This window comes from Heterodontus francisci, chromosome 5 (genome assembly GCF_036365525.1).
Source record: "Heterodontus francisci isolate sHetFra1 chromosome 5, sHetFra1.hap1, whole genome shotgun sequence".
Taxonomy (NCBI): domain Eukaryota; kingdom Metazoa; phylum Chordata; class Chondrichthyes; order Heterodontiformes; family Heterodontidae; genus Heterodontus; species Heterodontus francisci.
This window is the reverse complement of record NC_090375.1, coordinates 148,177,821-148,202,565: the sequence shown is the minus strand read 5'-3', so window position 1 is coordinate 148,202,565 and position 24,745 is coordinate 148,177,821. Positions and strand designations below refer to the sequence as shown.

Genomic DNA, 24,745 nt, shown 5'->3' with positions numbered 1-24,745 from the left:
TTTCTAGATGCTGTCCTTTGGATGAGATGTTACGTTGAAAGTCCATGCATTTGTTCAACGGCATGTTGAAGATCCCACAGGAAAATTCAAAGAGTAGCTGGGAGTTCTCCTGGTGTCCTGGCCAGAACTTCCCTCATACAAACATACAAATTAGGACCAGGAGTAGGCCACTCGGCCCCTCGAGCCTGCTCCGCCATTCAATAAGTTCATGGCTGAACTGATTACTCCACATTTCCACCTACCCCCTATAACCTTTCACTCCCTTGCTCATCAAGAATTAATCTATCTCTGCCTTAAAAATATTCAAAGACTCAGCTTCCACTGCCTTTTGAGGAAGAGAATTCCAAAGACTCACGACCCTCTAACAGAAAAAATGTCTCCATATCTCTGTTTTAAATGGGCGACCCCTTATTTTTAAACAGTGACCCCTAATTCTAGATTCTTCCACAAGGGGAAACATCCTTTCCACATCCACCCTGTCAAGACCCCTCAGGACCTCTATATGTTTCAATCAAGTCACCTCTTACTCTTCTAAATTTCAGCAGATAAAGCCTAGCCTCCCCAATCTTTCCTCGTAAGACAGCCCACCCATTCCAGGTATTAGTTTAGTAAACCTCTGTACGGCCTCCAATGCATTTACATCCTTCCTTAAATAAGGAGACCAGTACTGTACACAATACTCCAGATGTGGTTTCACTAATGCCCTGTATAGCTGAAGCATAACCTCCCTACTTTTGTATTCAATTCCCCTCACGATAATATTCTATTAGCTTTCCTAATTACTTGCTCTACCTGCATACTAACCTGTTGCGATTCATGCACTAGGACACCCAGATCCCTCTGAATCTCAGAGCTCTGCAATCTCTCACCATTTAGATAATATGCTTCTGTTTTATTCTTCCTGCCCAAAAAAAATGTCAGATTAACTAGTCATTCATCTTATTGCTGGCTGTGGGATGATGCAGATGCAGAGTGCTACCTCATTTACCTATGCAAAACAATTACTGCATTCCATAAATAATTAATTATAAGAAGTGCACACCCACCTACCAGAGAACACCACAACAAACAGACAGGCACACACATCACAACATAATCATTAACAGACACACAAATCTCACACATACACACACACACAAACAACACAAACATGTACATCACAGTACAAATATCTCAACATATAAATCTCAAACATACACTACAACATGCACACAAACACATATGCATCATAACACACTCTCACAACATACACATACACACGTCTCTCAATTCACAGTCTCACAACACACACATCTCACAACACACACCGCATGGTCACACACGCACAGGTATACACGCCCACATACATGGGTCTCTGTGGCGTTGCTGATAGCAAGTCAGAGATTACACTTTTATAATAATGGGAATGTTACACCATGCAGTGCATAATGTTTTCTATACAATAGTTGATTTCCATTGGTGTTGCATGGTCTAGGCTGGCATTGTTGTGGGAAAGTTATTTGGATCTATAAGTAAGGATGGAGTTACTGAGCACTTAGAGAAATTTGATTTGATTAGAGAGAGCAAACATGGATTTCTAGGTTGTGTCTAATGAATCTAATAGAATCTTTTGAGGAAGTAACTAAAGTGATAGACAGGGGAATGTGTATGGATGTAGTTTATCTGGACTTCCAGAAAACATTTGATAAAGTTCCACATAAAAGAAGGTTAGCTAAAATTAAAACTTACAGAATTGAAGGACAATTATTGACCTGTTTAGAAGATTAGCTGTACAGTAGAAGACTAAGAGTAGGGATAATGGGTATGTACTCAAATTGGAAGCAAGTGGCTTGTGGTGTCTGAGGGATCTGGGGCCCTCAACTATTCTTTATGTTTATTAATTACGTAAATAATGTAATACAGAGCCATATATCCAAGTTTGCCAATGACACAAATATTGGTGGTATCATAAGCAGTGTTGATGGGAGCATAAAATTACAGAGATATTGATAGGTTTAGTGAGTGGACAAAATTATGGCAGATGGATTTCTAAGCAGGTAAGTGTAAGGTCATCCATTTTGGGATAAAAAAGGAATGTTTAAATGATGAAAAGTTAAGAACAGTGCAGATCCAAAGATATTTGGGGGTCCATGTGCACAGATCACTAAAATGTAGTTATCAGGTACAAAAATAATCAACAAGGCTATTGGACTGTTAGCTTTTATATCTAGCGGGCTAGAATATAAAGGGGAGGAAGTTCAAATGCAACTATACAAAGCCCTGGTTAGACCACATCTGGAGTATTGTGTAGAGTTCTGGGCACCATACCTTATAAAGAATAAAATGGCCTTAGAAGGAGTGCCACACAAATTCACCAGAATGTTACTAGGGCTCCAAGTGTTAAATTATGTGGAGAAATTATATAGACTAGCTTTGTATTTCCTGGAATATAGAAGGTAATGGGGTTATTAGGTTGAGTTTTTAGGATTCTGAAAGGAATTTATAGAGTAGATAGAGATAAACTTTTTCCACTGGTTGAGGAGTCTAGAACAAGGGGACATAACCTTAAAATCAGAGCCAGACCATTCAGGAGAGAAATTAGGAAACACTTTTTCACACAAAAAGCATTAAATGCTAGCTCAATTAATAATTTTAAATTAGAGATCGATAGATTTTTGCCAGTCAAGTGTATGAAGGGATATGGAGCCAAGATGGGTGGATGGAGTTAGGATACAGACATGGTCTCATTCAGTGAGAGAACAAGCTTGAAGGGCTGAATGACCTACACCTGTTCCTATGTTCCTACATTCCAGTGGGATCAAAATGCATGTATATGGCCTGATTGATAGAGGTTGTTGGCAGGTGAGTGAGGGGGGTATGGTGAATTGAGCAGTGGCTGAAGTTGGTGGTGCACTTGGTAAGATATGGCATTTGAAGATACCTTCACTGAACTTGACTACTCTTGTGAGGTCATTAAACTTCTTCCTGTTTTGCATCAAGGTCCTTGGGCCTGCACTCCTGGCATTACCCTCCGTGGCTATCTGTTTCCACTGCCTTCTCATCATGTGCCTGGGATGCCTCCTAAAACTACGGCATCCCCTGCCCACTGAGGATGCAGGACAAATGTCCTCCTTTCCACTTCCTCCACCAAGACCTATACTGCATTGTCCAAAAGTCTGGATGTCCACTCTCTCCCATGGTCAGCCATTCTTCTCTCCTTCCCAGGTCAGATTCAGTTGCAACACAACTCCCAGCACCTGTGGCAGACACAATGTACCTCCCCTTTAAGAGGTGCAACCTAGGTTTAAGTAGTGCAAGTTACTAATGATAGGTTTTATGTTTTTTTGTTTTAGAGATACAGCACTGAAACAGGCCCTTTGGCCCACCGAGTCTGTGCCGACCATCAACCACCCATTTATACTAATCCTACACTAATCCCATATTCCTACCACATCCCCACCTGTCCCTATATTTCCCTATCACCTACCTATATTAGTGGCAATTTATAATGGCCAATTTACCTACCAACCTGCAAGTCTTTGGCTTGTGGGAGGAAACCGGAGCACCCAGAGAAAACCCACGCAGACACAGGGAGAACTTGCAAACTCCACACAGGCAGTACCCAGAATTGAACCCGGGTCGCTGGAGCTGTGAGGCTGCGGTGCTAACCACTGCGCCACTGTGCCACCTCCTGCTGATTCATACCGCCAATGAGCAGTCTGGAGAGTGTTGCCTGCATGCAGAAATTATTATAATTATCAGGCATCATGAAGTTGGCATGCTGGATACATTCCGCTCAATGAGTCTGGGTTAATCACGTACTTCAATACCTGAGCCATTTTATGAAGTTAAGCAATTTATAGCCATAGTATTTTATAGGAAGGAGAATGCAGCTGCAGTCCTTTTGTGGTGGACTTGAGATGGTAGTGCCCGAAAACAGGCACAGGGATTGTGTTGTGCAATTACACAGTGCTCATTGAGTGGAATGCAGGCAGCATGTCAACTTTGTGATGCCTGCTAATGATGATTTCTGCATGCTCCCAATGCAGTTCATTGGCTGCACACATCAGCAGGGTGCCTTGTATCATTACTAAATTGCATTACTTAAAATCAGCCTACACCACTTGAAGGAAAGGTGCATTGACTTTAACATTTTCTTGTGTTTACTGTCCCAAATCCACCCCAGATTTGTTAGTAGTTTGGATGAGATTCCAAGCCTGTATCTACCAATTCTATGGTGATTTTGGCACTTACTAATCCAAAAAGAGTCTCTCTCCTATCCAGTATCATATCTACAACTTTCAACAGTGCCTTTTCAGTGAAAAAACTTTCCTGATGCACAACTGAGACATAATCCTGGAGCTGCTTTTCTCTCTGCTGTGTTAATGCCAGCAGATAATATTTTAGCTAAGTGATTATGAAGAGATGTGAAATTAATATTAAAAGAAGCAAGTCAGGATCAGTTAGATTTCCAGTTTTAAGGTCTCTCTAAATAGAAAATACCAGATTTTACATCGAAGAACTTAACTGAAAGCTTGGGTTATTAATGCTCAAAAACAGAAAGCATTACTACCAATGGTGAAAGTATTTAGTGCTATGGTGACTTTCAAGGCAAATCTTCTGATTGTGCACTCGCTATGGAGAGTCTCAGCTGCCAGGCCACAGATCCATTTCTTTCTTTCTTTGAACTGTTCCTGTCAATTAGTATTGTCCCCTTTCTGTGAAAAGCAGTGAAGATTATGCCCATCCATTACAAGGAATCAATTTCAGGTCCAATAACTGCAGACCAGTAGCACACTGTAAATGGGGGAATGAGAACATGGTAAAACATCACCGCAGCCTCACAGCTCCAGGGACCCGGGTTCGATTCCAGGTACTGCCTGTGTGGAGTTTGCAAGTTCTCCCTGTGTCTGCGTGGGTTTTCTCCGGGTGCTCCGGTTTCCTCCCACAAGCCAAAAGACTTGCAGGTTGATAGGTAAATTGGCCATTATAAATTGTCACTAGTGTAGGTAGGTGGTAGGGAAATATAGGGACAGGTGGGAATGTGGGATTAGTGTAGGATTAGTGTAAATGGGTGGTTGATGTTCGGCACAGACTCGGTGGGCCGAAGGGCCTGTTTCAGTGCTGTATCTCTAATCTAATCTAAAATCTCAACCACTAAACCTACTGTCTAGTTTCAGTTTGGTTTTGGAGCAAGCCACGTGAACTGTGACACTTATATGGTGTCTGGCAGCACTTGGAAGTGGGGTGTGGGACTTGACAGCACACGTGGAGAAGGGGGGAGGCTTGAGAGTGGGAGTAGTAGTGGTAGCCTCTCTGTTTGAACGTGGGTATTTCCATAGCCTGAATAAAGTTGGATGTTGTGTTTACTGTTAATCACTTGCAATAAAATCCCATGGACAGCTGGTAAGTAGAATAAGAAGGCATCGCAAAGTGAATTCCAATATTGCATAAAGAGAAGTCTACTGGTTCCTGAACACATTGTAACCAGCGTATATAATACTTAGGGCAGATCTCAATCAATGGCCAAATAATCAGAATCAGTATTCTGAGGAGTCGAAATCCTGGTGAAGTGGTCCTGATTTAGTTGGATCAAATATGTAAATGTCCTTCTGATAATCTGGTGCTCTTCAACTCGAAAGCAAGCATAGTCTACTTAGGCAAGATTGTGTGACACATCTTGTCCTCAGTAAAAGGGAGGAGCCCCTGGATCCCATTCATTTTGATGGTGGTGGGGAACTTCAAATAATCTAAATGAGTGATCCCGACTTTTGACCTTGAAAAAAATAATCAAATAGTCATGACGAAAGAATAAAAATGGGAACATAAGGTAAATTCCTGAGTGTTTTACCAAATCAAGTTCAATTAGTACCTCCCAAAGGAAGTTTTACTTCACTCCATCAAACGTTTCCTTTCTGCATTTAGGAAAAGATTTGCTGTTTATTTTGTACCACATGAACAAAATTAACCAGACAGCGAACATTGATGAACTGCTCCCCCGCCCCACCCCGATCATAATCAAATTGTTGAGAAACAGGATTATAGCCTGGATTTGGAAACATGGTTGAGGGTGGTTGATCAGTTGGTCCACATCCATTTTACAACTGGAAAATGATTCCTTTATTTTTATACTTCTGCTGTTTTTATGGGAAATAGAAACTCATTTAATTTGTGATGTTGAGCAGAATGTACGGCACAAGTAAACATCATTTTGCGAATGATTTTCAAGATCCAATGTTCCCAGTTAGCAATAACTAAGCATATAAGTAAGCTACTACTCCAAAGTGCCATGCTACAGATCGAACGGCGTATGCATTTATGCCAAGTGTCAAATTCGGTACGGTTATCCTCGGCCCTGAATCACCATGCATCAATTTTACAAATATAAATGCAACACCAGGCAGCATATTCACATGCAGTTAGTCAAGCCCTTAATGTGTTGAAATAAAACAAGAAATGCTGGAAATTCTCAGCAGGTCTGGCAGCATCTGCGGAGAGAGAAGCAGAGTTAACGTTTTTCGGGAGCAGAGTGTGAGCGAGTGAGCAGCTGGGAAAGTCAGTTTGAAAGTAAATTTAATTTCCTTTTGTTTTTCGGCAGCGGCCAGGGGGCTGCTGGGCCAGGGGGCTGCTGGGTAAGTAAAACGCTATATATTTGGGCGGTTTCTGAACCCGAGACACCACACTTGTAGTGTCTCCCACCCGCCCTCCTCCTCTAACCAAAAAAAAAGGACTCGGTGGGGTGTTTATAAGGTAAGGCTTTTTCGATTTCTCTGGTTTTATTGTGATTGGTAAAAACTTTTCGTTCCTTTTTCATTTAACTAAGTTTAAACTTAAGATTAAAAATGGCAGGAGATCTCAGACCCGTATCATGCTCCTCTTGCTCAATGTGGGAGCTCAGGGACATGGCTGATGACCCTGACTCCTTCACGTGCAGGAAGTGTGTCCAGCTGCAGCTCTTGTTAGACCGCATGACGGCTCTCGAGCTGCGGATGGACTCACTTTGGAGCATGCGCGATGCTGAGGAGGTCGTGGATAGCACGTTTAGTGAATTGGTCACACCGCAGATTAGGATTGCTGAGGGAGAAAGGGAATGGGTGACCAAAAGGCAGAGAAAGAGCAGGAAGGCAGCGCAGGAGTCCCCTGCGGTCATCTCCCTCCAAAACAAGTATACCGTTTTGGATACTGTTGAGGGAGATGGCTCACCAGGGGAAGGCAGCAGTAGCCAGGTCCATGGCACCGTGGCTGGCTCTGCTGTTCAGAAGGGCGGGAAAAAGAGTGGAAGGGCTATAGTCGTAGGGGATTCGATTGTAAGGGGAGTAGATAGGCGGTTCTGTGGTCGAAAACGAGGCTCCCGAATGGTATGTTGCCTCCCAGGTGCACGGGTCAGGGACGTCTCAGATCGGCTGCAGAACATTCTAAAGGGGGAGGGTGAACAGCCAGTTGTCATTGTGCACATAGGCACTAATGACATAGGTAAAAAACGGGATGAGGTCCTACAAGCAGAGTTTAGGGAGTTAGGAGCCAAGTTAAAAAGTAGGACCTCAGAGGTAGTAATCTCAGGATTACTACCAGTGCCACGTGATAGTCAGAGTAAAAATGAAAGAATAGTCAGGATGAATGCGTGGCTTGAGAGATGGTGCAGGAAGGAGGGGTTCAGATTTTTGGGACATTGGGACCGGTTCTGGGGGAGGTGGGACTATTACAAATTGGACGGTCTACACCTGGGCCGGACTGGAACCAATGTCCTTGGAGGTGCTTTTGCTAACGCTGTTGGGGAGGGTTTAAACTAATGTGGCAGGGGGATGGGAACCAATTGAGGTCAGTTGACAGTAAGGAGGTAGTAACAAAAGCCTGTAAGGAACTAGATAATGAAGTCAGTGTGACTAAGGGGAAGAGCAGGCAGGGAGCAGATGATGAATATAAAGGGACTGGTGGTCTGAGGTGCATTTGTTTTAATGCAAGAAGTGTAGTAGGTAAGGCAGATGAACTTAGGGCTTGGATTAGTACCTGGGAGTATGATGTTATTGCTATTACTGAGACTTGGTTGAGGGAAGGGCATGATTGGCAACTAAATATCCCAGGATATCGATGCTTCAGGCGGGATAGAGAGGGAGGTAAAAGGGGTGGAGGAGTTGCATTACTGGTCAAAGAGGATATCACAGCTGTGCTGAAGGAGGGCACTATGGAGGACTCGAGCAGTGAGGCAATATGGACAGAACTCAGAAATAGGAAGGGTGCGGTAACAATGTTGGGGCTGTACTACAGGCCTCCCAACAGCGAGCGTGAGATAGAGGTACAAATATGTAAACAGATTATGGAAAGATGTAGGAGCAACAGGGTGGTGGTGATAGGAGATTTTAATTTTCCCAACATTGACTGGGATTCGCTTAGTGTTAGAGGTCCAGATGGAGCAGAATTTGTAAGGAGCATCCAGGAGGGTTTTCTAGAGCAGTATGTAAATAGTCCAACTCGGGAAGGGGCCATACTGGACCTGGTGTTGGGGAATGAGCCCGGCCAGGTTGTTGAAGTTTCAGTAGGGGACTACTTTGGGAATAGTGATCACAATTCCGTAAGCTTTAAAATACTCATGGACAAAGACGAGAGTGGTCCTAAAGGAAGAGTGCTAAATTGGGGGAAGGCCAATTATACCAAAATTCGGCAGGAGCTGGGAAATGTAGATTGGGAGCAGCTGTTTGAAGGTAAATCCACATGTGATATGTGGGAGGCTTTTAAAGAGAGGTTGATTAGTGTTCAGGACAGACATGTTCCTGTGAAAATGAGGGATAGAAATGGCAAGATTAGGGAACCATGGATGACAGGTGAAATTGTGAGACTAGCTAAGAGGAAAAAGGAAGCATACATAAGGTCTAGGCGGCTGATGAAAGACGAAGCTTTGAAAGAATATCGGGAATGTAGGACCAATCTGAAACGAGGAATTAAGAGGGCTAAAAGGGGTCATGAAATATCTTTAGCAAACAGGGTTAAGGAAAATCCCAAAGCCTTTTATTCATATATAAGGAGAAAGAGGGTAACTAGAGAAAGGATTGGCCCACTAAAGGACAAAGGAGGAATGTTATGCTTGGACTCAGAGAAAATGGGTGAGATTCTAAACGAGTACTTTGCATCGGTATTCACCGAGGAGAGGGACATGACGGATGTTGAGGTTAGGAACAGATGTTTGATTACTCTAGGTCAAGTCGGCATAAGGAGGGAGGAAGTGTTGGGTATTCTAAAGGGCATTAAGGTGGACACGTCCCCAGGTCCGGATAGGATCTATCCCAGGTTACTGAGGGAAGCGAGAGAGGAAATAGCTGGGGCCTTAACAGATATCTTTGCAGCATCCTTAAACACGGGTGAGGTCCCGGAGGACTGGAGAATTGCTAATGTTGTCCCCTTGTTTAAGAAGGGTAGCAGGGATAATCCAGGTAATTATAGACCGGTGAGCCTGACGTCAGTGGTAGGGAAGCTGCTGGAGAAGATACTGAGGGATAGGATCTATTCCCATTTGGAAGAAAATGGGCTCATCAGTGATAGGCAACATGGTTTTGTGCAGGGAAGGTCATGTCTTACCAACTTAATAGAATTCTTTGAGGAAGTGACAAAGTTGATTGATGAGGGAAGGGCTGTCGATGTCATATACATGGACTTCAGTAAGGCGTTTGATAAGGTTCCCCATGGCAGGCTGATGGAGAAAGTGAAGGCGCTTGGGGTCCAAGGTGTACTAGCTAGATGGATAAAGAACTGGCTGGGCAACAGGAGACAGAGAGTAGCAGTAGAAGGGAGTTTCTCAAAATGGAGACGTGTGACCAGTGGTGTTCCACAGGGATCCGTGCTGGGACCACTGTTGTTTGTGATATACATTAATGATTTGGAGGAAAGTATAGGTGGACTGATTAGCAAGTTTGCAGACGACACTAAGATTGGTGGAGTAGCAGATAGTGAAGGGGACTGTCAGAGAATACAGCAGAATATAGATAGATTGGAGAGTTGGGCAGAGAAATGGCAGATGGAGTTCAATCAGGGCAAATGCGAGGTGATGCATTTTGGAAGATCCAATTCAAGAGTGAACTATACAGTAAATGGAAAAGTCCTGGGGAAAATTGATGTCCAGAGAGATTTGGGTGTTCAGGTCCACTGTTCCCTGAAGGTGGCAACGCAGGTAAATAGAGTGGTCAAGAAGGCATACGGCATGCTTTCCTTCATCGGACGGGGCATTGAGTACAAGAGTTGGCAGGTCATGTTACAGTTGTATAGGACTTTGGTTCGGCCACATTTGGAATACTGCGTACAGTTCTGGTCGCCACATTATCAAAAGGATGTGGATGCTTTGGAGAGGGTGCAGAGGAGGTTCACCAGGATGTTGCCTGGTATGGAGGGCGCTAGCTATGAAGAGAGGTTGAGCAGATTAGGATTATTTTCATTAGAAAGACGGAGGTTGAGGGGGGACCTGATTGAGGTGTACAAAATCATGAGAGGTATAGACAGGGTGGATAGCAAGAGGCTTTTTCCCAGACTGGGGGTTTCAATTACTAGAGGACACGAGTTCAAAGTGAAAGGGGAAAAGTTTAGGGGGGATATGCGTGGAAAGTTCTTTACGCAGAGGGTGGTGGGCACCTGGAACGCATTGCCAGCGGAGGTGGTAGATGCGGGCACGATGGAGTCTTTTAAGATGTATCTAGACAGATACATGAATGGGCAGGAAGAAAAGAGATACAGAACCTTAGAAAATAGGCGACATGTTTAGAGAGAGGATCTTGATCGGCGCAGGCTTGGAGGGCCGAAGGGCCTGTTCCTGTGCTGTAATTATCTTTTTGTCAGTGACCCTTCATCAGAACCGTTCTGAGTATTTCCAGCATTTCTTGCTTTTATTTCTGATTTCCAGCATCTGCAGTATTTTGCTTTTATTACAAATATAAATAGAATATATCTGCCATATGAAATACAAAAAACATGTTAACGTTATATGAATAACTTGTACGACATAATACATTAGAGTGAAGTAATTTGTTTATATTATATATTTACCTATATTTGTATATAGATACAACTGTGCACGTATATACACAAAAACACGTGTATGCAAATGTTTGTGTGCATATTTTTGTATATTCATAATTGGATATGTATATCTGTTTATATATGTGTGTAGGTATTCGTGTGCATTCATCTGATTGTTTAAATGTATTTGGTGGCTTTGCCTATATTGTTGCCTATTTATATGCTTGTTTATTGGTATAATACTGCATTTCTACTGCGCTTTGTCACGTGAATACCTCAAACCACAATGAATTGGATTTAGGTATTATTTATGTTTATATGGGTAAACTTGTATGCATAAATGCAAATGTATAGCATTGTGTGTGGGTGTGTATATATTTGCATACGTGCTGGGTGGGTCGTGGTCGCTTTAAGAGTCTGAGCTGTGGCGCCTGTTCCAAGTACAGCCCAGGGATTGGGACACACGCACAGATCAGCCATGGCGGACAACATCAAAACAGGAGTCTTCGCTAAAAACGTTCAGAAACGGCTGAACAGGGCCCAGGAAAAGGTAAGGAGCTGAGAAGAACCTCCCCACTCCTCCCTGCCACAGCTTTCTTAATTTCATTTCGGGAAAGCTGCTTTTTGTTTTCAGATTTCCCCCTGCCACCCCTCCACTGCTGAAAGCTGCAATGAGCTGAGCGGTTCAGCACCAAGAAGGAGCGGACAGCGACCAGCCGAGAGCGGGGAAAGCAGGAGTGGGGAGGTTGGAAAAGCATTAGAGAGGGGAAAGAAGGGGGGTGGGGGGGGGGGGGGGGGGGGAGAAAAGTCTGATAGAAGGAGAGGGAATGGAGAGGAAAGGAGAAGGAAGAGACAGCGGAGGGGAGGCGGTGAAGGGAGGGAGAAGAGGAGAGGTAGAGGTTCAGATTGAGGGACGGTGGAAAGCCCGAGGGGGGAGGTAAAGGGAAGCAAGGGAGCAGAGGGAAAGCAAGACAAACCCGGGCTGGCACGGCTCCGCGCGGCTTTCAAGATGTGATCGGGCTAGATGTAGCCCGATGCAGAACAGGAAAAGGCTGGGATTTGCTGCTGCCTCTCGGCCGGGTTTACCATGGGGACGTGTGAAATCCGATCTCTTGTTCCCATTACAAGGATCCGAGCAGAAAGATAGAGCGGTCTCTGGGGATTGGTTTTGGGGGGGGGGGGGGGGGGGGGGTGGGGGTTGAGTCCAGATTCTCTAGATCCGAATGGACTGAGAGCAGAAAGTGGATTGGTTAACCCAGAATCCGCCCCTTTGTACCCGCAAGATCAGGACCGGGTTAGTATTAAAATTCCCTTTGAAATAAAGCAAAAACAATCTTTAAAAGTCAAACACTGTTAGGAAATAAAGCCCAGTGAAAGGAGACTGGAAGCCGGCTGGAAGTAAGCGACTGTCTGCTTCCCCACAGCATTTCATTTCTGGTGTATTTGGGGAAATCGTTGTGTTCTGCTGCCGAGCATCCCGAGAGGTTGGTTATGAGTTTCCCTTGGATTATTCCCCTTTTCCATCACAGCTCGCTCAATTGAATAGAACTGGAAATATTTGCTTGTTGAATTTGTTGGGTCGAAGCATCAAATATTCCCAGCACCTTTCAAGCTTTAGATTCAAAAACTGTTATAAAGGCTTCCTCAGCAGCTTGTCAGTGTACGGAAAGAGTTAACCTGGCCTTTCTTGACGTCCCAACAAGCAGTTGAGAAATTGGAGAGAGATGGGTTCACTGCTTGGTGTTCATCCCCGCCCCCACATGGCTTTTATAAGAGGATTTCCTTTCCTTTAATATCTCCACACACACAACCGCTCTAATCCCCAGTCGAATTTTGTTATCTTCACATCACTGGCACAAAGAGGCTGGGTATTGTACCAAGTTTGCCCGTGACCGAGTGGACGAAATTGAAAGCCTTAATTTCATTTGATGTTAACAGTGGCGAGAACATCTGATCTGCATCCTGCAGTCAGTGGGAGTGTTGGTCTCATTGGTCTGAGCTGGTTGGCACTAATTCATAGAGAAAAATCTTTGACCTTTTCGGTTGTTATCGATTGAATCAAGGCAGTAATGTAAGCATAAAGCCACCTCTTTTATCCAGGGACTTATCAATTTCTGCTGACATTAAATAAAAAATGTTTTTCTGCCTTTACTAGGGAGGAAATCATCACTAAAGTCTTGATTTGGCAATATGACATTAGGAGATGTTAAATACAAAATCAGCATTATACAGTACATTTTTTTAAGGTGCAGTGGTTGGCATGAGGAAATTTAAAGATGGCTATTATTACATTATTTGTGGTTCTTAATTTATTCAGTGCCTCATCTAAGGTGGGACAGTACTGTTCGCTCAACTCCAGCATTTAGTACATTTCTTAACTTGATGGATGCGTCATTCCTTGCACAGGATCAAACAATTTTCATGTGATTAAATTATCGAGGGGATTTCACTGTACTCTTTTGAAGTAAGATGGTGTCATCAAGCTGTTTTAATTTACTGCTGGTTATGCGGTTCAAATTGCCTGTAAAGGTCACCCTGTAAGTGGCCCACTGGAACCATTAGATGGAGATTATTCACAAGATACTGAAAATGAATTGATTTTATATATATGTACGTGTGTGTGTGTTAGTGTAAATAGCTACGACTCTGACCTCATGTTCATTTTGATTTGACTTCTATAGAGAGTTATTAACCTTGTGATATGATGTAGGAAGAAACAATAACTATTATGTTGACTTTAGTGTGACCTTTGAGGTTACAGATCCCCAGTGTATAAATATTGGAGTTCTGAATAAACGGTAAAAGAATGTTCAGAACAAGCATTGAGTGTAGGCATGGGCAAGTGACTGCTTCTTCTGGGGCACTAAGACACATCACACTGTCATTCTATTATACTTACAGATAATGGTTTCTCAACATTGCATTTGTTAATCAATTATAATCTACCTTTATAAAGTTCCAATTAAATATATTCAATGAAGAATAATTCTTATGAATAAATCACTGTATACCTGTTCCCATTTCAAGGGGATTCCCTGAGCATGTAACATGGGGTATAGCATGTCTGAAAAAGTACTGTTAAAACTGTCCCAATGGAAAAGTTGGTAAGATCAACATGGAAATTAATGCCTAGGTCGTAGAGTATTTTACCACTAGTAGTTTATTTATATGTTTACTACACACCATCCTCGCCAGACACTGTTGGATTCTAAGAGAATGAGCACTTTTCTTAGGGCATTGTTTTTCATCTACTGGCAGTTAAGCTTGAGCTCTGTGTCCTTGAGATTATCACAGTACCAGACATTCACTGTGCCCCCAATCACAGTGAGAGACATAAACACAAGCTAAGGTACAAAATCTTATATTGGAATAACATAAACACCTTTCTTGGATACATATCTTTTATAATCTTGATTTACTGTAGCTTGGTTCACAATTATTCATACATTCAATGTGCAGTACTGCGAACATAGACTGATCTCAACTAAAGACAGCATCATCGTTTTAACGTTATGAATCTAAAACATGGAAAGTATCTCTTTTGCTATTATTTTCCAGGAGTAAATGCACTTCTAATATTTTAATTTAAATTCTGTTGTAAAAGAAATGATTAAATGGGAGAGTGCAGAATATTCTGCAGGGGAAGGGAGTGAGCCAGAAGTTGTGGTACACATCAGTACCAACAACATAGAGAGAAGAGGTATTCAGGTCCGACTGTCAACTTTTCAGGGAGTAAGAGGTGGGGTGGGGCCTATTAAGGACAAAGAGCAAGATATACACTTAGAGGTGCAGAACAAGGATGGAATACTTAATGAGTACTTTGTATTGGTGTTTACTAAGGAAGAAGATGCTGACAAAATATTGGTAGAAGCGGAGATGGTAGAACTAATGAATGGAGTTAAAATTGCTAGGAAGGATGCACTGGAAAGGCTGGCTATGCTTAGAGTGGCTAAATTGCCTGGTCCTGATGGTTTGCATTCCAGATTGCTAACGGAAGTGGGATTGGAGATCGTCGAAGGGCTTGCCATAATCTTGTAATCTTACATTGATACGGGGGGGTGCTAGAGGATTGGCGAGTGGCAAATGTGTCACCCTTATTCAAGAAAGTGTGTAAGGACATTTCTAGTAACTACAGACCAGTCAGTTTAACATCTGTGATGGGTTAGGTTTTAGAAACAATAATCGGGGGAAAAATCAACAGGCAGTTGGAGAATTTGAGTTAATTAAAGAGATCCAGCATGGATTTATAAAAGACAGATGGTGCCTAACTAATCAAATAGAATTTTTTGATGAAGTAACAGAGAATGTTGATGAAGGGAAAGCAATCAATGTTGTCTATATGGATTCTAAGAAAGCAGTTGACAAAGTACCACATAAAAGGCTAGTTAATAAAATTGAGGCTCATGGAATAGGAATGTCAGCTTGATTTTTAAAAAATGGTTTAAGTGTAGAAAAGAATAAGTTGTGGTAAATGGTTGTTGTTCAGACTAGAAGATCCTAGACAGTGGTGTTCCCCAAAATTCAGTGTTAGGATCACTGCTTTTTTGATACATATAAATGGCTAGGATATTGGAATACAAAGTAAAATTTCAAAATTTGCCAATGATATCAAACTTGGAGGTGTGACAGACAGTGAAGATGATACCAATCAACTGAAATAGGTCATAGATAGGCTAGCAGAATGGGCAGACAATTGGCAGATGGAATTTAATATGGAAAAGTGTGAGGTGATGCATTTTGGCAGAAGGGATAGGGAGAGGCAATATAGACTAAATGACACAAATCTACAGTGTACAGGGACAGAGGGTAAAGTGGAACCAAAGACTTTCAGGATAAACTGCAACGGAACAATGGGTAATTTTTAAGGGGGTTCATGTGCATCAATCTTTGAAGGTGGCAGAACATATTCAGAGAGTAGTTAGTAAAGCATATGGGATCTTGGGCTTCATAAACAGAGGTATCACTAATCTACAATATCTGCTCATTATCACGTTACTTTTTGTGGGACCTTGCTGTGCGCAAACTGGCAGCCACATTTCCTACCTTACAACACTTCAAAAATATTTAATTGTCTGCAAAGTGCTTTGGTATGTCCTGAGGTTGTGAAATTCTTTCTTTTATCTTATTGGTGCATGGTGATATGTCCGATTAAAATTTCATTCTTGTATTCAAACCTTGCTGTGGCCTTGCCCCTCCCTATTTCTGTAACCTTTTCCAGCCCTATAATCCTTCAAGAACACTGTGTTCCTCCAGTTCTGGCCTATTTTGCATCCCTGCTTTTCTTTACTCCACTGCCAGTCATGCCTTCAGTTGTCTAGACCCTAAGTTTATTTATTTAGAGATACAAACACTGAAACAGGCCTTTCGGCCCACCGAGTCTGTGCCGACCAACAACCACCCATTTATACTAACCCTACAGTAATCCCATATTCCCTACCACCTACTTACACACAGGGTAATTTACAATGGCCAATTTACCTATCACCTGCAAGTCTTTGGCTGTGGGAGGAAACCGGAGCACCCAGCGAAAACCCAATCGGTCACAGGGAGAACTTGCAAACTCCGCACAGGCAGTACCCAGAATCGAACCCGGGTCCCTGGAGCTGTGAAGCTGCGGTGCTAACCACTGTGCCACTGTGCCACCCTAAATTCTGGGATTCCCTTCCTACTTTTCCCTGCCCCTCTCTCCTCATTTAAGATTCTCCTTAAAACTTAACTCTTTGATAGCTTGATAGCTTTTGGTCACCTGTCCAAATATCTCGAGCAGAATTCTGTCACAGCAATGGCGACAGGCTGAGAGGTGGATGGGGCAGCAAAATGCCAGTGGGTAGCGTTGTGACGGAAGCCTGATGTCTTTATACCACCAGGGAATATTCCCAGAGGCGACTGGGCTGGCGTGTGGAGGCTGTGTTTTAAGGTGTTGGGAAGGCAATTGAGCCTGTTAAACAGGCCATTAATGGTAATTTTATGAGCTGTTCACAATTTTGTGAGGAGTGCACAAGAACATAAAGTTTCAGAGACTTGCCATGTTTAGGGAGGTGGAAACTCAATGGAAGTTCATTCTGGTGGCAATTGGCAGCCATTGCGAGTAGCGTGGCAGTGTCAGGAGACTGAAAGAGTAAATCAGTGTATCAGCAATCTGGATGCTGGCCAAACTTGGCGAGCACATCGGAGGCATTCAGATTGAGTGTCCTGTCTGACTTGCAAGTTAAGTATGCAGAGTACGGGAGTACTCCAGCCTTGAGAAGTGAGTTCAGCAATTTACAATGGGTCTCATTCACTCCTGTTTTGAGACCACCTGTGAGGAGGAGCATCAGAGAGGGAGACAGCTGCAGCCACTGGAGGTGGGGCTGCAGCAAGCAGAGAGGCACAAGGATCATGAGGCTGGAAGAGGGCGTGGATGAGGAGCGTGCAGAAGGGCATGCAACCAGCTTCTTTTGTGCAGAAAATGCTATCCACCAGAGATGGTTTACCGTCAGTTGCTCTGCTTCCAGCAAATGTCGGAGCAGCAGTGTCGCCAAAGACTGTGCATCTCCGGGTAGGCCGTCACTGAGCTATGTGCCACGATGAAGGAGGATCTGAGCCCAATGGGAAGTGGTGGCACCCATTGCTTGTGGCAGTGAAGGTTACAGTGGTGCTGAATTTTTATGCTTCAGAATCATTGCAGGGATCTTCTGGAGACATCTGTGGGATTTCCCAGTTTGTGTCTCATCGCTGTTTCAAGACGGTCACAAATGTCATGTTCAAGAGGGCCAGCCAATATGAGCACTTTCACACTGATCTGGACAGTCGGGCTGAGAGGGATGTAGGATTTTGTGCCATCGCTGGACTCCCCCAGGTGCAGGGTGTAATCGACTGCACGCATGTGGCCATCAAGGCTGCCACTGACCAGGCAGCAGCCTTCATCAACAGGAAGGGCTTTTACTTGCTAATCAGGCAAATGTTTGCTACCATCGCAAACACTTTCTTCAGGTCTGTGCAAGGTTCCTGGGCAGCTGCCACGACTCAAAGAACAAAGAAAGAACAAAGAACAGTACAGCACAGCACAGCACAGGAACAGGCCATTCAGCCCTCCAAGCCTGCGCCGATCATGATGCCTGTCTAAACTAAAACCTTCTGCACTTCCAGGGTCCGTATCCCTCTATTCCCATCCTATTCATTTATTTGTCAAGCTGCCTCTTAAACGTCGCTGTCGTACCTGCTTCCACCCCCTCCCTCGGCAGCAAGTTCCAGGCACTCACCACCCTCTGTGTAAAAATACGACAATCAACAATGGGCACTATCAGACTAGATTTAATTCCAGATTTATTAATTGATATCAAATTTCGCCATCTGCCGTGGTGGGATTCGAACCCATGTTCCCAGAGGATGAGCCTAGGTTTCTAGATTACTAGTCTAGTGACATTACCACTACACCACTGCCTCCCCTTCATTCTAAGGCTTTCCCAGGTGCTCAAGCTTTTTAGGCCCCCGCATGCCTTTAACCATGGATACTGGGTGACGAGGGCGACCCACTGAAAACAGGGCTACTGACACCTGTGTGGAACTTGAGCACAGATGGACAGCAGCCATAAAACAGATGCCATGCGTCAACTTGAGAAACCATTGAGCAGGCCTTAGGGCTTCTGAAAATGCAGTTCAGATGCCTTGATATATATGGTGGAGCCTTAAATATATTCAGCGATGGAGCATCCACTACCCTCTGGGTTAGAGAATTCCAACGATTCACAACCCTTTGAGTGAAGAAATTTCTCCTCATCTCAGTTCTAAATGATCAGCCCCTTATCCTGTGACTGTGCCCCCATGTTCTAGATTCCCCAGCCAGCGGAAACAACCTCTCCATGTCTACCCTGTCAAACCCCTTCACAATCTTGTATGTTTCAATCAGATCACCTCTCATTCTTCTAAATGTCAGAGAGTATAGATGCAATTTACTCAGCCTCTCATCAAAGGACAACCTTCTCAGTCCAGGAACTAATCTAGTGAACCTTCGCTGTACCACCTCCAATGCAAGTATATCCTTCCTATAAATATAGAGACCAAAACTGAGCATTGTACTCCAGGTGTGATCTCACCAAAGCCAAATTGTAGCAAGACTTCCTTATTTTTGTACGCCAATCCCCTTGCAATAAAGGCCAACATGCCATTGCCTTCCTAATTGCTTGCTGTATCTGCATACTATCTTTGTGTTCCTTGTATGAATACACCTAAGCCCCTCTGAACATCAACATTTAGAAATTTCACACCTTTTAAAAAATATTCTGCTTTTCTATTCTTACTACCAAAGTGAATAACCTCCTACTTCTCTGCATTATACTCCATCTGCCACCTTGTTGCCTACTCACAACCTGTCTATACCTCTTTGCAGCCTCTTTATGTCCTCCTCACAGCTTACGTTCCCATCTAGCTCATATCATCAGCAAACTTAGCTACATTACTCTCAATCTCTTTGTCTAAGTCATTAATATAGATTGTAAATAGCTGAGGCCCCAGCACTGATAATTGCGGCACTCCACTAGTCACAGCCTGCCAACTTGAAAGTGCCCCGTTTATCCCTACTCTCTGCTTCTTGTCTGTTAACCAATCCTCTATCCATGCTAATATATTACCCTCAATGCCATGAGCCCTTATCTTGTGTATTAACCTTCTGTGTGGCACCTTATCAGATGCCTTTCGGAAATACAGGTATACTACATCCTTTATATACCTTTCTAGTTACATCCTCAAAAAACTCTAATAAATTTATCAAACATGATTTGCCTTTTGTAAAACCATATTGACTTTGTCTAATCATACTATGGTTTTCTAAGTGTATTGTTAAGACTTTCTTAAGAATAGATTCCAGCATTCTCCTGACGACTGACAGGCCTGTAGTTCCTCATTTTCTCTCTCCCTCCTTTCTTGAATAGCAGAGTTACATTTGCTAACTTGCAATTCGCTGAGACCATTCTAGATTCTCTGGAATTGTGGAAAATCGTAACCAGCGCATCCATTATCTCTGCAGCTACCTCTTTTCGAACCCCAAGATGTAGGCCATCAGGTCCTGGGGATTTGTCAAACTTTAGTCTCTTAAGTTTCTCTAACACTTTTTCTCTGCTGATATTAATTACTTTAAGTTCCTCACTCTTATTAGCTACTTGGTTACCTGTTATTTTTGATATGTAATGTGTGTCTTCTAAAGTGAAGATGACGCAAAATATTTATTCAATGTTTCTGCCATTTCCTCATTCCCTATGATAATTTCTCCTGTCTCCTCTTCCAAGCTACTCTTCCTTTTTATGTACTTGTAAAAATTCTTACAGTCTGTTTTTATATTCCTGGCTAGTTTACTCACTTATTTGATTTTTTCCCCCTTTTTTAATCAACTTTTTGGTGGCCCTTTGCTGGTTTCTAAAACACTCCCAGTCCTCAGGTTTACTACCATTCTTTGCCAAATTATAAGCCTCTTTTAATCTAATACTATCCTTAACTTCCCGGGTAAGCCATGGATAGACCTTTCTTACTGAGTTTTTCTTTTTTAATGGAGTATATTTTTGTTGAACATTTTGAATTGTTTCTTTAAATGTTTACTTACCACCATACCTTGTAGTCTGTTTAACCAATCAACCTTAGCCAGCTCTCCTCTCAGACCTGTGTAATTGGCTTTATTTAAGTTTAAGATTCTTGTTTGGGATTGGTGTAGCTGCTTTCAAACTTAATATGGAATTCAATTGCATAGTGATCACTTTTTTTTCCAGCAGATTTTTTACTATGAGATTACTAATTAACTCTGCCTCATTGCCCGATACAAGATCTGAAATAGCTTTACTCCTAGTTGGTTCCACAATGTATTGTTCCAGTAAACTATCACAAAAGCATTCTACAAACTCATTTTCCAGACCACTGTTGACAATTTGATCGGTCCAGTCCAAATGAAGATTAAAGTCCCCTGCAATGATTACATTGCCTTTGTTACAAGCTCCAATTATTTCTTGCTTAATGCTCTGTCTAACACTATTACCACTGTTATGGGGCCTATAAACTACACCCACCAGTGTTTTCTGGCAGTTTTTATTCCTGATCTCCATCCATATGATTCTACTTCCTGATCTTCTAAGCCAAGATCTTTTCCCACTACTGTCCTTATGTTATCCTTTACTACTGGGGTACACCTCCTCCTTTTTAATTCTGTCACATGTCAAGGTTTATGGAGGTCAGGAGGTCAACTCTCGGGTTTGAATATTGTTTTCAGTGCAGTTGGGGTGAGAATTCTGTCTGTCCTTTTGAAATACTGTGTACCCTGGAATATTGGTGCGGTGTGCTGTGCTCTGCACAACCTGGCCCTATAGAGGGGTGAAGCTTTGGACAATGAGGGCATCCTAGAGTGAGGTACATCCTCCGAGGATGAAGATTTGGAGGGGGCTGCTGTCCAGGTGGACCATGGCAATGCACCCGAGGGACCACGGCAAGACGCAATGAAATACGCATGAGGGAGGCTCGTGAGTCCCGAATACAGGTACGTTTCTCATGAGCCTTCCATTGACGTCTATGCAAACAAATTGATCTTCTATCTTCTACAGCCTTTTTGCCCTTTCCTTGAATGCCCTTACCATCTCAAAGGGCCCATCATGATATCAGGCCGCGTCATGGATAACTAATTGACCTAATGCAGTGTGGACCTTTCCATCACTCTCTGCGAGAGCAATCAAACTGTTAATGGCCCAGCAGAAATGAGTAAAGGATTCATTTTGCGGTGCAGCATACAGATTTCATTAATCACAATTAAAAAACAAGGTGACATCGAACAACACACTATCACCCAGAGAAACCCAAGTGCAGCTATGTGGACTTTCCTGTGTGCTTGCGGAAACTCCTACACGGTGCTCTCCTTGCACTGTGGAAGCAAGCTGCTTATCTTTCTTCTCAGTGACTTTCAATGGCTGTGGCGGTTGTCTTCTGGTTGCCTGAGGCCTAGAGGGCCCTGGCATGGGGTGGGGGGTGGGGGGAGGGGCCTCCTGCACTTGTGCTAGAGCCACCTCTATCTTTGCAGGTTCATGGGGTGTTGGTGTCATCATCAGAGGGGATAAGGACCTGTCGTCCATGTCAGGACAGCCTTGAGAGGAGCCCCCAGGTGCTTCAGGCAGCCGCAGCTCTACCCTTTCTGGGCACACTTATGCCTCTCTGCTCACCTGTGGAGCATGAACACCTGGCAATGACCCCAGGTTATTCAATCCCTCCTCACCCAGCCACTGCTTAACAGAGCTCATAGAGGTGGCGATGGCATGCAGATCAGCGCACATCTCCGACATCCACTGTGTGGTGTGCTGGATGTGGCTCTTTGAGGGCCGCCACTCTCTCAATGGAGGATGCCATGTGCGCATGCGCCAGAGACACGGCACTCATGGCCTGGATGGACTCCTCCATCGTTCGTGCACGAGTGTGAAAAGGCTCCGGAAGCTTTGCCAGTTGTTCACGCACCTCACGCTGCAGCTCCAGGATCTGCTGCCTTGTTGATGATTCATGAGGCATGTCATCAGCCTGAAGCTCAGCATCACCCTGGCCTCCCACAGTTCTGAGTGCAAGTGGCCACAACTGTCACTGCCTCTGTCAGTTGCTCAGGTGCCTCTGAGGTGTGCTGACCAGATTGTGCCTCCATTGCTACATGCGTGCAATTGCCCACCAACATGAGAGTATCTGCCCTGGTGGAGGGTGCGAGGGAATGATGTGACACTGAATTCTCTGAGGTCTCCTCCTCAGAGGTGGGAAGCTGTCCGACAGGCTCGGCAGCCGCCTCTTCTACTTGACCTGCGAGAGAGAGAGAAAAGTGATGAGTGCGCCCTGTGCGTTACAACATGTCCATCTTTCTACTTCTGGAGCTGTATGTGACCAGTAGTGGCCACATGAGCACTATGCCTCTCCCTCTCCAGAGGGTGTACTGCCCTCATCCGTTAGGGCATTCACTGTCAGGCAGCTCTACACCCATCTCACCATCAGCGACAGCCTGCCTTGCCTTCTAGCTTCCCAACTCCAGGGCTGGCTCCTCCATTGTCATCAGGACGGTGAGAAGTTGAACGCCACCTCCAGTCCTCCTTCTCTCACACTCATTGTGAGCACTCTTATGCAAGCACATAAATTAACATTGCCACTTGCCCATCATAGAGACACACCATGTCTATGTTGGTGGCAGCTTCATTGTCCATCATAGCCTACAAGGATGCCTGTTGCATGCAGTCATTCAGTACTGGCAGTGTAGGGGTCAACTCTGACTGACCAGTGTTCTGCACAGAGAGGTTAACATGCATCTTGCAGCCAATGTTGCTGCCTGCGCATGGCTGCTGAGTGGGTTGGCACCCCTTTCTCCAAATTCATTTTCATCTTTTGTGACATTTAAGGTTGCGAGCTTAATATTACGCGTTGCACTCACCTTGCCAGACCACATCAGGTCAATGATCCTCTTCCTGCACTGCAGCCACATACATGGGACCACCTCCTGCTCACCTCCTCCGTGATCTCCTGCCATGCCCTCCTTGTCTGCCTTTCTGGCCTCCTCTTCCGTTCCCGAGGAAAAAGGATTTCCCTCCATGTCCATGTCACCTGAAGGACCACCTCCAGGGAGGCATCCGAAAACCTGGACACAATCCTTGCTCTGCCTGCGGCCATCACCCACACACAACAGTTGTGGGGCCTCCCTCTCAGTTTCCTCTGGGGCTACTGCCTTTAAAACGATTACTGCCTGCCTTTTAAATATGACACCAGCGTAGCACGATCCAATACTTAATTAAAACAGATTATTTGGTCATTTATATCATTGCTTATTGTGTGCCCTTGCAGTGTGCAAGCTGTCAGCTACATTTCGTTGCAGTGTCTACACTTCAAAAGTGCTTCTTTAGCTATAAAGCTGTTTGGCACATCCTGTGGATGTGAAAGGCATTATATATATGCAACTTGCTAGATGTGTTGATTTCAAGTGGAAAATTTTGAGCTCCAGAGATGGGAGTAGTGGTAGAAAAGACGTTAAAAAGATAAATGCAATTCTGGGATGTGCATTGAATACAAAAACAAGTACATGATGTTGGAGTGTTGCATGAAATTCTAAGCCCCCCATTATAGGCGGCACAGTGGCGCAGTGGTTAGCACCGCAGCCTCACAGCTCCAGGGACCCGGGTTCGATTCCGGGTACTGCCTGTGTGGAGTTTGCAAGTTCTCCCTGTGTCTGCGTGGGTTTCCTCCGGGTGCTCCGGTTTCCTCCCACAAGCCAAAAGACTTGCAGGTTGATAGGTAAATTGGCCATTATAAATTGTCACTAGTATAGGTAGGTGGTAGGGAAATATAGGGACAGGTGGGGATGTTTGGTAGGAATATGGGATTAGTGTAGGATTAGTATAAATGGGTGGTTGATGTTCGGCACAGACTCGGTGGGCCGAAGGGCCTGTTTCAGTGCTGTATCTCTAATCTAATCTAATAGGCAGAATATTAGAGCCATGGAAAGGGTACAGCAAGGACTCACTGGAATGATACCAGGAGCGAAAAGTTATTGCTATGGACAAAGGCTTGTAAAGCTGGCTTTCTTTCACTGGAACAGAGAAGGTTAAAGAAGGGGATCTAATTTAGGTTTTCAAAATTATAAATGATTTTGAAAGAGTAGACAGCGAAAGGTTATTGCCACTGGATGGCGAATCATTAACAAGGGCGCAGAGACTGAGGGAAAGGTTCCATTAGATTGGAAAATAGCAAATGTAACTCCTTTATTCAAAAAGAGAGGGAGACAGAAAATGGCCAGCCACAGGCA

General features: G+C 43.9%; 1 protein-coding gene across 1 annotated transcript in view; it reads left to right on the top strand.

Annotated features, from left to right (window-relative positions):
• The first annotated feature begins 11,455 nt into the window (after positions 1 to 11,455).
• Positions 11,456 to 24,745, top strand: part of LOC137370283 (uncharacterized) — a 325,483-nt gene continuing 312,193 nt past the window's right edge. The window contains exon 1 of the mRNA XM_068032661.1: positions 11,456 to 11,527. Within this exon, the coding sequence (XP_067888762.1) occupies positions 11,456 to 11,527 (72 nt within the window). The remainder of the gene's footprint in view (positions 11,528 to 24,745) is intronic.